Genomic DNA, 13,959 nt, shown 5'->3' on the forward strand with positions numbered 1-13,959 from the left:
GGGTTGTTTCCACAACTTCTAATCTGGTTTTTATTTATCATGACATGTCCATCATGGCTAGATCCACACATCTCCTTCCACATACCATCTTGCGCAAGTCCTTTGCAATTGGGGGTCAGATCCTCACTCTGCCACCCCACAACAAACAAATCTAGGGCTTCACAACCTTGGAATAGAGATCAACTTCCTTAAGGAACGGAAACTTGTTTTGATAGACAACGGAAACAACAAGAATCAATTGAAATCCTTTGCCATCCTTCAAATCGAACCTTCAAGAGATTATCTCTCTTAACACTAGCACTGCCCCTAAGGAACAATTACTTCAATATATCAAGTCGTCAAAGACATTGAGCCGGCTGGAAACGAACACATTCTCCAAGATATGGAAAAAGTATTAGAAGTGACAGGTTAGGACCCAAATCATGAATAACTACAACAAGAAAGCATGAAACGATTTGCAATCGAAGAGAAATGTCAGCCAAGGATCTAGGAACATTGTGATAGGCATCATAAGCTTTGCCAATCAGGAAATTGCTTCCTAAGATTGGAAAACACAATTGGTCGAGAAACATGGGGAACAAGAATGTTCCGCCAATAATCCACAAGATCTCATTTGAGAAGTAATGAATCTAGGGGCAAACCTTGGTGAAGGTTCACCATGATGCCAAGAATATGTTACAAGGTGCACAATAACAAAGGATCCAAACTAAAGGAACCCTGAAAGAAACTCAGAGACTATACAAATAGGAAAACAAAACCACATATATTTTTAGTTGATGTAAGATTGTCAAGAACCCAAAATGCTCTTGCATCAATAGAATCTTGACATATGTGTTGTATGTCTATTAAAAATTAAAAGTGTTTCTAAATGACATGCAATTAGGTGGCATACCTGATTTTAAAGATGACACCTATTGCATAATGTGAGACATCTAATTCTATATTGAGAGGTTGTTGCAAACCAGGAGGAGAAATCACTAAAATGCACCAAAGGCCATCCTCTAGCTTCTGAAATGTTTTTGTAGTTTCTATATTCTATGAGAAATACTTATGACTGCAGAGTTGATAAAGTGAACTTGCAATGTAAAAGAATTGCTTAGTGAATTTCCTATGAAATTGTCATATTTGTACTATTTAATTAAGTGGAGCAATCAATGAGGACCTTGATATCTTCTAAATCTATACTTATATCACGCGGTCGATACAAAACCTAGGTGCTTGATGGAAGATTTTATGGTAATCTTGTTATACACCCAATAGTAAGTGTACAATCTCCATTCATTTGTATCTTTCTTGGATAAATCAAGATAGGAGAATGACAAGGACAAGTGCTAGGATGGGTCTTACCATCATCAAGAAAGTAATTGCTTCCCTATTTCTCTAGTCTCAATAGGTACTATACAATATACAAAAAATATGCAGCTAAGAAATTAGAACCAATTTCATGTTGCATTGACTGGTTTAGAAAGCAGACGGCTTTGAGGTTCATGAAAAACATTAGATTATGCATCAAGGATGTTATTATTGGGAAGAATTTTTCTAAGTTATATGCTTTAGCTTGTTTGATGACATGTTTGACTAAAGAACTTCTGGTCATTACCCTTTTCATTGCTGATTTGCTAGATATTAAAGAATTTGTAAAAACAAGGAATGTGATTTTTATATCCTAAACCATCCATTTGAACCTTATAAGTGTTGTGTTTCCCATCAAGAATGACATGTCAATCCACCTAGTAAGGGCATTCATAAGTAGCTATGATTAATCAAGTGGAGTGGTATCACATGAATTGTATTGTTATATGGCTTAATAGCGAAAATGTTTATAAATTGTTGTTGCACATAGGTTTAATTGGCACCATAGTTGACCTGATCCAAATAAAAAGGCTTAGGTTAGGTTTTGGCGATTTCTATATCCTAAACCATCCATTTGAACCTTATAAGTGTTGTGTTTCCCATCAAGAATGACTTGTCAATCCACCTAGTAAGGGCATTCATAAGTAGCTATTATTAATCAAGTGGAGTGGCATCACATGAATTGTATCATTGTATGGCTTAATAGCGAAAATGTTTATAAATTGTTGTTGCACATAGGTTTAATTGGCACCATAGTTGATCTGATCCAAATAAAAAGGCTTAGGTTAGGTTTTGGTCGAAATAGGTTGCAATTGATTAGATTCTCCACGACAATCTCTTTTCTTCTATTTCATGTTCTTGATTGGTGTGGAATGGACTTGGCTTGGACTTGCAAAGTTTATGCAATTATTGATGGATGACGAAGGTTATATAAACCCTTATATTGTCTCATAGGTTGAGTTTTAAAGTTGGCATGGTTAGTAAAAGACCATTGTAACAAAGTTTCCCAATGGGGGAACACAAGGATGGGATTTGGGGATGACAGAGGGATAACACTAGAGCAATGGATGGGGCCGATATGCAAATTGAGGTGAATTGAAATCTTCAAGGCAAAATCTGCAATATAACATCTATGGAAGTGCCCCATGAAAGGCAAACTAATTTTTTTGAAGTTGAAGGTTGCAATTAGTGCATAATGGCATGTTTCATATAGAAAGCAACCTAGTGGCTTCCCTAGTGGTTGATAGAGGTGGTAGTTTGGTGGTGGGGGGCACATTTCCCCCATGTCTTCAAGTCTTAGAAATGCCCCCTATAGGGGACATGATTTTTTTCTTTGGGATGAGAGCAAAACACGTCCCTATGGAACATTGGATGAATGTAGACAAGTAGAATATTTCTTAGGAACCTTGGACCCTAGTTTTGCTTCAATAAAAATGGAAGGAAGAGGCATGAAATATACTTCATACACTAAACTGTGAGAGAATAAGCAAATAAATAAAATCTTTGCAATTGCAAGGAAACAAGCACAAAAGAGATGTACCATAACATAGTCATTTACATGGGGGAAAACCCTTTCAAGAGAAAAAACTAGGCACTCCAAAGTAACTCAATATATTATTTAATAATGAAAAGGTTCATAGGTTATAATACAGTTGCATAGTCTAATCTTTAACAAGAGTATCACCAACAAAATATTCCCCCCCGAGCTCCAATACGGGGATGAAAATCTATACTCCTAGGCCATCTCCTAGCAAGGATACTAAGAAAAAGAAAAAACCTGACATAGCCCTAGAACAAAAGGGAAACAAGAAAATTAAAGTTGATAAGGTGGTTGAGGTTGTTGGAGAGGATTCTGGTGAGGATATTGGGGGAAAAGCAAGAAGAAGGTCTGGTAGGTTAGCTAAGTCCTAGGCTAGGGTTAAGCAGAAGTCCATCAAATACCCTGTTGAGGAAGTTGAAGAAGATAGCTCAAGCAATAACAATGACAAAAGGGAGGAGGAAAATATTTCCAACTCCAAAAAGGATGAAGGTAATGAGGAGGGGGAAAAAAGTTTCAATTCTGGGAACATTTCAATGGATGATACTCAAACTCAAGTGTCGGACAGAAAAGAAAGGAATACTGAGACAACCCATGTTTCAACCAGCTTCTCACTTAAACCTATTACTTTTTGTGAGGAGATGAGCAAAAAGGATAATTCCCCAATTACCATTTCTTCCCCTGTTAAGGAAAATTTGAAGATTTCCTCTAACCCACAGGTGCTGCAGGATAAACCACAAGGACAGAAAATGAAGGAGGTTGTTGCAAAGAAGGTCGAGGAGCATAAAGAGGAGACTAAGGCGGTGGAAGAGCATTACATGAACCTGGAGAAAAGGGTCAAAGATTTGGAGGAGGGGTTTTTCACCTTCTCCACGTTTGGACTTAAAGTTACTCATGCTGCTACTACTACCCTCCAATTGCTGGCATAGGAGAAGGAGGAAGCTGGCTTGGACATGGAGGACAACAAATTACTCTTCAAGTTTCTTGCCGATGACTGGGCCCAGATTCTACTTCATGCAAGGGGAAAAGGGAAAAAAGAAATCTAAGTCTTTTTTAGTTCTGTTCAGTTACGGGGATTTAAGGATCCAAAAACTTTATATACTTTTATGGCAGTTATGGTTTTGTTGGTAATCAGTTGTATTTAAGATTTTATTAGGCCTGGGTAGCTAGGTTGTTTCCTTTCTAGTTCTAGCTTATTTCTAGTTTATGGTTTAAGTCTCTGACTGCTGGTACTCCTGTTCTATTTATCTGTTTTTGTTACTGGCTAGTAATGTGCTGTTTACCAGCCTTTTGACTGTTAAGGGCCGACCCCCTTGTTTTTGGTCGCTTTTAATTTCAAAAACAAAATATTTCGAGTAATTCTAGCTACATCATAGTACAAAAACCACTATTAAAATCTCCATTCAAGTGCCCAATGAATAGGAGAGGAAACACATTAAACCATCAAATGGTAAATAGGAATAAGGTGAAACCACCCAAAATGTGGTGCATTCCAAACCCCTAATTAAAGATCCAACACTCAAATTCCAAGACGAGTCCATAGGTTAAAAATAGCACATTCCTTCCACCCATAGTTGATTCATCATAATCCACTCACCAACTTCAGCACTCCATTATATCCATTGAAAGATGTCTTGAGATGCACAATAGCATGTGTCATAAGTTAACAAGTGTAACTCCCTCTTACAACTCTTCTATTTGTCATAGATATTTTTGTCATAACTTTTGATTTGAGAGGCTATTTGAGACCCCCTTGAAAAAAGTAAAAAGACTGAAGAGATCTACATTGGACATTTGGGATTTAACATTGACTAATCTGAAATGTTTGCTTTGACCCAAAACGACCTATATAGCTTAAAAAATAGGTTTCTTTTATTTATAATTTGAAATTTGCATTTTTTTGTATTCTCAACATTAGGAGTAAGATTGAGACACCTCTCCTAACATTCTCCCGCTTATCAAATGCTTTGCAAGAGCAAAGGGAGTACCAATATTATCAACTAGTTGCTAGAGGCCCACCGACTCACAACACTACCTAAAATTTTATGTGTTTACTTAGCTTTGTCAATGCATTCGCAAAAGTTTGCAAAGTGTCCACTTTCTCCATCGTCATCCTACCATATTATAACATGCCATAGACAAGATGGTACCAGAAATAATATGCTTTGTCCTACCATGAAAGGTTGGTTTCCTTGCCAAGCATATGGGACTTTGTCATGTAGAATTATAATATCTCTTGCACTCAACGCAAGATTTGAATACAAATGTTTAAGCTAGATGGCTTCCTTACAAGCTTGAGCAACTGCATGTACTCCACTTGTTATTGGCTAAAGTGAAGACAACTATCACACTAAACAATGAAAATTATCAACTGGCATCTTGCTATCAACATCTCAAGCCTAATTTAAATCTAAAAATCCATGAATAATCATTGGGTGTTGATCCCTTGATGAATTCCCTGAAAGGGAATGAAAAACCCAAAAGATCTCAGAGAATCAATAAGTACCTTCAATATCCTACATTTTTCTTTTATTAAGAATTCAATAACTTGATACAAGCACATAGTACTAACCCATTAAAGCGGTAAAAGGCATAGTTAATTTCACATCCATGAACATTTAGAGGAAAGATATTGGAGTTTGAAGATTTGATAAATTTTTGGTATCAACAACATGTCAATCTACACTGCAAGAGCATAAAAGAAGAATAGCATAGCCATAAGAGAAGAAACATCGATATAAATGTGGAAAACCCTTTTAGATTAAAAAACCCCACACTCCAATGAGTCAAACCAATATATTAATGTACAACAAACAGCTACAATACACTTGCAAGCTCAAAGCCTTTACGTGGAGTCTATATCTTTATCTTTGGAGGAATTCAACAACATAACCTTGCAAAGACATATTTTCCTCACTCCTCTCCTAAACCCTCATCAAAGACATCCAATATATAGAGATTTACAAGTTTATAGTAGCTTTTGCACAAAGCCAAAGGAGGTGGGTATCCAAATCCATGTGGTACATTTTTCTTCCACCTCTAAGCATGCAACAAACACTTAACCAAGACTATTTAACCCTTTTCACATGCCTTCAAACTTGGGCACTCTGATTTTTCTAAAGGCATGTTGGCAAATACTCTTACGCACCCTATAGCTATCATATAATCTGCCATATATGACAACACTTGCAATTGTAAGAGAATCCTTCATAATTAACTATAATTAATTGATTCTTTTACAACTCAACCCAACTTGGCTGTCCATATTCTCCATACAAGATGCCTTCTAACACTTGTCCAACCTATTGTAGGAATCTATAATACCCTATCTTGAGAATTCTTCATACACCAATGACTTATACAAGTTTTTAAGATGCTAACACATGAAAAAACATCTCTATCAAGGTGGGATGCTTACTTTCCCACATAGGAACATAATACATACTTGTCATCTTCCATGTCACCTCCTAGCATGAAGAAAACTCACTATGCCATTTCAAACTATATGACAAAATATGATGATTGAAAAAATTATAATTGAGGCATTGAATAAATAAATACAATGTTAGGAACATAGAATACATTAGGCTCCTGATGGCATTAGCATAAGGTATTTGAGCCATATCCTTCATATAACTAGAAAACGTTGGACACTACTCTACTACTAACTAAATCCCCATTGAAAACGCACAATGGTCTACAACCCATCACATTGAACCTCTCCACTATTGGATTCACATACTTGCTTTTCCCCAACCAAAGCTTTTTGTTTACTCTATCTATTTTTATCTCCATTCCCAAGATGAACTTGATAGTGCCTAAGTCTTTCATTTCAAATGATGCCAAAAGTTGAGACTTCAACTCGTAAACGATTTTCATACTACTACCAAAAATTAGCATATCATCAACATATAATTTGGTAACAAAGAAATGATCATTAACCATCCTATAATAAATGAAATGATCCTGTTTGGAACTAAAAAATCCCAACCCCATCACAAAGGGATGAAATATTTTGATGCAGAGATAAATTCAATGGAAGCAAAAACAAAAGGAACTAGCACCAAAAAGAGATAGATAACAATATTCTTCTAATTGATTCATCAAATGAACAGTATTTACACCTGCTCTCCTACAAATTTCTTCTCCCCATAACTTCATATCCAAAAAATTCTATCCAGAGCAACTTCACTCAAAAAGAAAAACCTGTCCAACTCTAAACCTGAAGACTCCATTTATACAAGCTAAAATGGTCTAGGGAACATTCTAGATTATTACATAGGAAAACTGACCCTACAAGACCAAAACGGCTTACAGAAATATCTAAATCCTTATCTCTTGCCAAAATGGCTTATAGACTGTTCCAGAACAATATAGAATAGGGTAAACCAACCCCACAAGGACCTATATAAATCCCAAGATAAACTCCTCTAGTCAGTTCACACAGAACTGATGCTCGATAGTGATTGATTGGCATATGTACATTCATTATTTGGGTGCTTCTGCACCATACTCCCAGGGACAATAGAATTCAAGTCCCTTGGATTGGCCTTCCTCTTTCGCGCCTTCCAATTCTTTGGTATTTGCTGTTTGTACTCTTCACCAGTATCCAAATCAACTATCATATGTGCGTAAACTTTTGCCATATTCAGATGGAACTCCTACAAACCTACAATGAATGGATTAGAGGGAACCTCATTAAATATGACCACCAATTTGGGTTACTGTAGGAACTGCTGCATCCTTTGCTGTGATGTCTTTATGCTGCAATATCTCCATGCTTGGAGACAAATTCATCACTATTGGAGCCTCCTCTGTCCTGTTAGCTTCATCACAAGTCTTCTTCCTTGCTGCTAGTATCCTTTTGATAGGCCAGACCACCTTCTTTCTTAACTTCAAATGCCATTTCTTGGTTGCATTAAGGACCATCACATCTAGCTCTTTATGAACCATTTCATCACAATGCTCATCAACCATTTCAACCTCTCTTCTATCTTCAAGAACTTCTGTATCATAAGTTTCTTCAAAAACATGTTGTTGCTCACCTTGTGTATCTACATCACTGTGTTCATTTGGTATGTCAGCATCGATCTGTTCATCTGGTATATCAGCATCAATGTGATCAGGTTGTTCTTTCGACAAACAACTCTTCTCTTCCAATGTCTCAGTACAGGTTTCTGTAATTTGAATTAATTGATGCTCCAGATCTGTATTTTCTTTTTCCATACTTTCTTGCAATTCCTCTTTTAGTCACACCGAATTTTCTTCATGCTTTCTCAGTTCCTTAGCTAGGAATTCCATTAATTCTTTTATCTCTTGATCTATTTTGGCTTCCTCTTCTCTTTTCTTCCTTTTCTCTTCCTCTCTTTTCCTTGCTTCTTCCTTCTTCTTGTTCTGAAAATTCCAATATGAAACTCATGCATCGAATAGTATCTTCTAATCATGAGATAAATCTCCTCTTGTGACCATTGTCTCTTATCTAGGTTCTCTCCACTCAACCTAGTCTTTTGGCCACACTTACAGGTTCTTTCCTCAACCTATTACAAAATCCAATTCGCCTTAGAAGCTAAAAGCTTTCCCCAAGCTTTTCCCAAACTTTTCCCAAGCACCTTAGGAGCTTTCCCCAAGCTCTGATACCAAAAATGATGCAGAGATAAATTCAGTGGAAGCAAAAACAAAAGGAACTAGCACCAAAAAGAGATAGATAACAATATTCTTCTAATTGATTCATCAAATGAACAGTATTTACACTTGCTCTCCTACAGATTTCTTCTCCCCGTAACTTCGTATCCAAAAACTTCTATCCAGAGCAACTTCACTCAAAAAAAAAAACCTATCCAACTCTAAACCCGAAGACTCCATTTATACAAGCTAAAACGGTCTCGGGAACATTCTAGATTATTACATAGGAAAACTGACCCTAGGAGACAAAAACGGCTTACAGAAAGATCTAGATCCTTATCTCTTGCCAAAATGGCTTATAGACTGTTCCAAAACAATATAGAATAGGGTAAACCGACCCCACAAGGACCTGTACAAATCCCAAGATAAACTCCTCCAGTCGGCTCGTGTAGAACTGACACTTTGTAGTGACTGATTGGCATATGTACATTCTTTATTTGGGTGCTTCTACACCATCTTTGGTTCCAAATCCTAGTAGATTTCTTAGTACCATAGAAAGATTGCAACTTATAAAATAAATTTTCTCTATTTTTTCAGTGTATTTCTTTGTCTGTCATGTAACTTTTCATCCAAATCACCATAAAGGAAAGTGATATTCACATCCATCTACTCAACCTCAAGGCAAAAAACTATTGCAATAGATGATTAGAACTGTATGGATTTTCGCCTTAATTCATGTGGAACAATCTTTAGTTGTTGTGCAAAATGACAAAACAAGGAAGCTTTCTGTTTTTAGATGTTTGTCTTTATTTTAGGTTTAGGGTTGTCATAAATGAGCATAGTTTTTGCACCCTTCCCCTCTCTACCCATCCTTCCTTGCCTTTTTTTTCATATGTCAATTTGTTTTGATTCAGACTTTTGTAGGCTGTGTTGAAAGTGATGGCTAGCCATCCTTGGGACAGTCTACGGATATCTGAAGGACATAATTAATTGGCTCTAGCACAAAGTGATTTATGAACAATTGTAAGAAAGATAAAGAATGAAGAGCCTAGGAGAACACACCTATATTAAAAGCTTCTACAAAAAGGAAGCTTCTCGAGGAAGGTGGATATAAAGATATATGTACAAAACTACTATGTATAATAATACAGCCAATGTGGTTGTCTTGTCAGATGCACTTCTACTTTATCGAACATTGAGCAATCAGGTATAAAGGGAATCGTGTAAAAGAGTAAATCAAGGTTAGGTCTAGCAAATACTATGGATAGAATCAAGGATACCTTAAAGATGCAAACACACATAGAAAGTACGAAGGAAGAATAAAAAACAAGTAGCTATTTAATCAACTCAACCGGAAACAATTTAAGATCCAATTCAAGATATTTTTCCTTCCTATCAAGTTTTAATGTCTCAAAGGAACTAGTAAAAGTACCCAATAACATCCCATCAAATTTAAATTTGGCAAACATATTCCACCCATTTCAAGAGATAATAGAATCCAAGATTAATAGCTGATAGGACAATGACCTTTAGACACTCAACTCACAAAAGGTTGATTATAAGTCTAATCCACCCTTGTCTGCATTCCAAAGGGACATTCATCAACAACTATTCTCATACAAGGTCAAAACCAGTTTCCCTGTGACAAGTACATTGAAAACATACATTTATGCATGATAATTGATAAATAGAGAGTTTAAGGTTGATTGCTGACATCGCCAGAAGTACGAAGCAATACATTTAATATTGAAGTATTGGATAAAAGTTATGTTCTGCAACCAACAATAACAGCATACCCAAAGTAAAAACTTGCTGGCGTAGGAGTGTTACAACCATCGGTCCCCACCTTAAACTTGCCTGCCCTTGCTGCTGCTACTATTGACGGTACAACCAACTTGTCTCCTGGACCAAACATAACACTTGGACGCAAAGTGCACGTCAAAAGCCCGTCTCTGCCATTTGATCTCAAAATCATTGCCTCTGCTTGTGCTTTCATTTCAGAATAAGTATCATTATGCTGTAGCCAAACGAAAAATAAAAAAATAAGAGCTCCAGAGGCTAATCATATTGCACAGTTCATCCAACACTGTATATGTAATGCTCCTTTGCAAAAAGGACAAAACAGACCAAAAATCAGGTATCAGAAAGCAGTCTATTTAAGATTTTATTAGGGTTAATAATATATACCTTATCAGGATATGTTAAGGATTCATCCCCATTTATGATTTCATGGATCACATCACAAACAACGCTTGGAGAGCTTGTATAAATAAGCTTCTTGACTTTGCATGCAAGGCAGGCATTGATTACATTTCTTGTGCCTGTGAAGTAAACAACTAGCTAATTTAATTCTAAAAAAAACTAACAAAGTTCCCATGCCACCACTCTCAACAGGTATCTAAAAATAAAATCCTCAAGCTGTGATGAATCATAAGTACATTGAATTTCCCAGACTAAAGAAAAAATGCCAATAAAGAAGTCAGAAACCTTGAACTGTAGCTTGATAATGATGATTGAAATCCCTCAGGTATATATTTGATGAAGCCGTGTGGAAAACAACAGATGCCCCATGAAAAACTGTATATAAAAAAATAATTAGTGTAAAGTATACTATACAATAATAGTGAAGTAAGATACTGAAACTTAAAAGTAAAGAAAAAACGTTTTACCTGAAAATGTTAGTAGTTGCTATATGACCCTAAATTGATAGAAAGAGATAGTTATAAAGTTCCAAGGTAAAATATCTTAGCAATACTCGTACATGGTAGGCTCAATCAGACCATTACGATATATGGGAAGCATCAATGAGCTTTCTTAGTTGGAATAAACCCTTAAAATATTATAAACTCTATACAAAGCCACTCTTCATGTAAAGTTATAAATATTAGAAACATTCAAAACAAATGATGCTATTTAATATAAAAATGCAGTCTGCTTTGGAATTCACTTACAGTAATCCCTCGATGGAAAAGAAAATATGAGAACAAAGATCAGTTTTATGCTACCAAAAAATTAGCACATAGTAGCATTTCCCATCAGCAATTCCACGACATTCTGCTATTGCTTTTAGTTGATGCACCTACTGTATGGGGCATAGGATGGGAATAACTTTAAACCACAACTATTAGTTAGTATAGAAGAATTAAACCTCTGTCACTTCAGCAGCTTCAATCTCTCCATTAAAGAAAAGATTCGGTTAATGCAAAATTACCCAAAGAAAGAATTTTAGATTCTCAGAGTTCAAATAAATTCAGCATTGACTTCCTTTTTAGAAAGAAATAATATCATATAAAAATATGATAGATGCCAATCCTTTCATAGATGGATGGTCAAATATCAATAATTTGCCAAAATTTGGTACATTCGGTTTAGCTTTTTAATGAGATTTTTCCTAAGCTACCAATTACAGGAATCCAGTATCCAAGCAAAAGGCCAAGAAAAGCTCCAACTCTTTCCTGGAGACCAAGCTACAAGAGCGAACCCCCATTGATTAACCATCATACACTGGTCCCATGTACAATTCAGTTCACTGTTTGAAACAATTTTGCAAAGAAAATTGAGTACAATTTAATGATGTGTTAAAACTTAAAACAAGAAATCAGAAAACAGACTATCCTCCAATTACATAAGTTTATCGACTTCCTTTCCCACCCGTCGCATTTCAAATAACAAACTAATCAGTTGAAACGGAAAAGGGCAACGTTGCAATGACAAGACAACAGAAACACTGCCCTCAAAGTTATTCCATCATTAAGAAGCCTTGTTAGAAAAGCTGAAATACAATTTAAGCAAAGATTGAACCTAGATAACCTATAAGACCATTCCAATATAACTGAAAATTGCTCCCTTACGCCAGAAATTAACGGAGAAACAACACCTCATTTTGGTCATTGAATTAACTTCAACAACTCTATAAGCTGCCGATCAAAATTATCTTTAATAAACGAATTGACAAGCAATCCACAATAATTATTGTACAAAAGTAAACTGAGAGCTTGATAGATTAATATTCGAAACAATTTCACAGAGAAAAGAAGGCGCGTTGAGGGCTAAGAATCGAACAAAAAGATAAAGTAGAATCTGATATTTGAAGCACACGATGATCGCTGCCATCAATCCGTTTATAACGATAACGCATTGAAACTTAAAAACCAAAATTACGTACAAGCAAATTTCCTGCAATTGCTTGAAGCCTTAGTAGAAGATAGGCAGAGGAATAATGAAATGCTAATAAACGAGATATCAAGGTAAGAGTAAATTTAAGCTTAAGCGTATCAATGAAGGATTATAATCATTAGTATTGGTGAATGACAACAAATTCACACTGCTAAAGTTGATTAAAAGGGAAGAATAAAACATATTCAAGCGTAAGAACAAAATGATCAATATATACAACTCAGCTTTCATAGTTAGATTCCCTGAAAAAGATTCTACTCCCTTAAAATGCAAAACAAAGTTCAATCAGCAGAAGTGATCACCTTCCCGAAAATAAGCAGTGAAAGGCGCTAAATAAATCAAAATTCTATCCAACAGAGAAAGTAATTAAACCTCAGAGTGAAGTGATGACATACAGAGCAATATCATCAACACCGCAACAAACTAAAGAGGAAAAACGAACAAAAACAATGCACATTCTGACCTCTACGAAGTTCCGTTTCATCTCTGAGATCAACGCCAAAATAACCAGCTCTTCCAGACTTGAGAGCCTCCCCGAGAATCGAACTCTGTTCTTCGTCATCCAAAGTTATTTCACGGTCTAAATCGAGAATTCGAACAGTCCAACGGTTTGAGTGCAGCAATTCTCGTACGACCGATCGGCCTAAAAATCCCCGGCCGCCCGTCACAACGCAGAATTCAAATTCCATTGCTAAATTTATCGTCAATTCCTACTATTAGAGATATGTTTATCATAAATTCCTTGAGATTGCCCCTAAATTTCTCAGGAACTCTCTCCGATCGATGTTTGAAGAGCAACAATTGAGGCCGACATGCGAGGGGATTTTGTAGTGCGTTGCAGGAACGAAATTCTCCGTTTCTTTCTACTTTTTTTTGTCCGCTGTCCGTTGGTATTATTATGATTTACGCAAGAACAGTGGTCATATGAGAAACCAGAGGCGGGGGCTTAACTGCAGAAAGGCTTGGTCGGCGGGCTTTTTAATCAAGAGGGCGTTTTCAATAAAGAAGCTTGGAGAAAGTGAAGCAAGGGTAGTTGACGGCGAATGATTGCATGTCTACTAACGGAACGTCTCGACCGGAAAACTTGCGTGTATGGGAGAGAAAATAGAGAGTGCAGTTGGTAAGTTGGTGGTTTGTCTCTCTTTTTACCAAATATTATACTTGCGTTAAAGCAAAGGTTTAACATGGTCATGTGGGCCTGGGGGCTAACACAAAGCTATCAAATGATGTCTAGTTGTAAAAAACATTATTCCTAAAATGATATCTCATTT

General features: G+C 36.2%; 1 protein-coding gene across 1 annotated transcript in view; it reads right to left on the reverse strand.

Moving 5' to 3' along the window:
* LOC149566008 (3beta-hydroxysteroid-dehydrogenase/decarboxylase-like) overlaps nt 1–13,553 on the reverse strand; it is a 39,054-nt gene extending 25,501 nt beyond the window's left edge. Inside the window, exons 1-4 of the mRNA XM_089819458.1 lie at nt 13,152–13,553; nt 11,000–11,089; nt 10,700–10,833; nt 10,359–10,529 (exon numbers count right to left, since the gene is read on the reverse strand). Coding sequence (XP_089675584.1) covers nt 10,359–10,529; nt 10,700–10,833; nt 11,000–11,089; nt 13,152–13,377 — 621 coding nt within the window. The 5' untranslated portion in view covers nt 13,378–13,553. The remainder of the gene's footprint in view (nt 1–10,358; nt 10,530–10,699; nt 10,834–10,999; nt 11,090–13,151) is intronic.
* Nucleotides 13,554–13,959: the final 406 nt, after the last annotated feature.

The sequence above is a fragment of the Cupressus sempervirens genome, chromosome 3, assembly GCF_028749045.1.
Source record: "Cupressus sempervirens isolate cs-2001-9-10 chromosome 3, ASM2874904v1, whole genome shotgun sequence".
NCBI classification, from domain to species: domain Eukaryota; kingdom Viridiplantae; phylum Streptophyta; class Pinopsida; order Cupressales; family Cupressaceae; genus Cupressus; species Cupressus sempervirens.